Genomic DNA, 892 nt, shown 5'->3' with positions numbered 1-892 from the left:
ATTTTGTAAAACTGTGGACAGAAAGGGTTAATTGCCCAATTGGAAAGAGGGCTGGTTGTGAGTGTGAGGAAACATTATTTCTGACATGAAAATTCAAATTAAATTGCTTTGGATCTGTACCAACTATAATTCATTATTTCTCGTTTATCCTTTTGTTGTGTGCTTGATCTCATTCCATTTTATTTCTCATAATCTTCAGTAGTTTCTTTGATCATTTTTTGAATTATTTCTTTTTTTCTCCAAAATTCTGATGGAATTACTAGTCATGGAAAGATTGTTTTGCAAATTAACCTGGCCACAAGGCATGTGTCTTAACCAATCGAAGGAATGGAAACCAGTACATTGGTTGCAGACGCGTTAAGTAGTTCATGTTATAACTCTTGTCCTGGAAAATTTGAAAGCAGTGCCAGATTTGCTACGACATAAAATGTTATTTGAAAAACAGATCCAAGGCACTAATTAATGTTGTCCTTATTTTCAAGTTCTAGATTTTGATTCCTGATTCAGTTTTTGGGTTGGACCTGAACCTGTTCCAAGGCCTAATATTCCTTGTGGCTTTTAGATTAACAATGCCACGATTGCGCATCCCATTTTACCATCACAGATCTATGATCATGTTCCTTGTCTCAAATATGATTTGAGACAGTGCCCTCATTTTCATCTGTTTCTTTTTGTCGTTGGATCACTAGGGTAGATGGAAAGATGCCTGGATCTGATCAAGTCAGAATATCTGCCATGGTTCCCAATTCTTCACTCTCTGTACGTACGGTTCCCTGTTAATTCCATAGATGATGGGAGCTGCCCCTTTCCGACAGGAAGAATCTCTTACCCCCTGCTTTGTGCTATCCTCAGCACTTCCTCTGCCACGTTGCTCTCTACCCTCTCTTCGTAT

At 38.3% G+C, this 892-nt stretch overlaps 1 protein-coding gene across 1 annotated transcript in view; it reads left to right on the top strand.

The window, feature by feature from the left end:
• AGD7 (ARF-GAP domain 7) overlaps positions 1-892 on the top strand; it is a 3,018-nt gene that overhangs the window by 1,818 nt on the left and 308 nt on the right. Inside the window, 1 exon segment of the mRNA XM_021434046.2 lies at positions 690-759. Coding sequence (XP_021289721.2) covers positions 690-759 — 70 coding nt within the window.

This window comes from Theobroma umbraticum, unplaced genomic scaffold (assembly GCF_002168275.2).
Source record: "Theobroma umbraticum cultivar Fairchild unplaced genomic scaffold, ASM216827v3 scaffold_86.0, whole genome shotgun sequence".
NCBI classification, from domain to species: Eukaryota; Viridiplantae; Streptophyta; class Magnoliopsida; order Malvales; family Malvaceae; genus Theobroma; species Theobroma umbraticum.
This window is presented reverse-complemented; position numbering and strand designations above follow the sequence as displayed.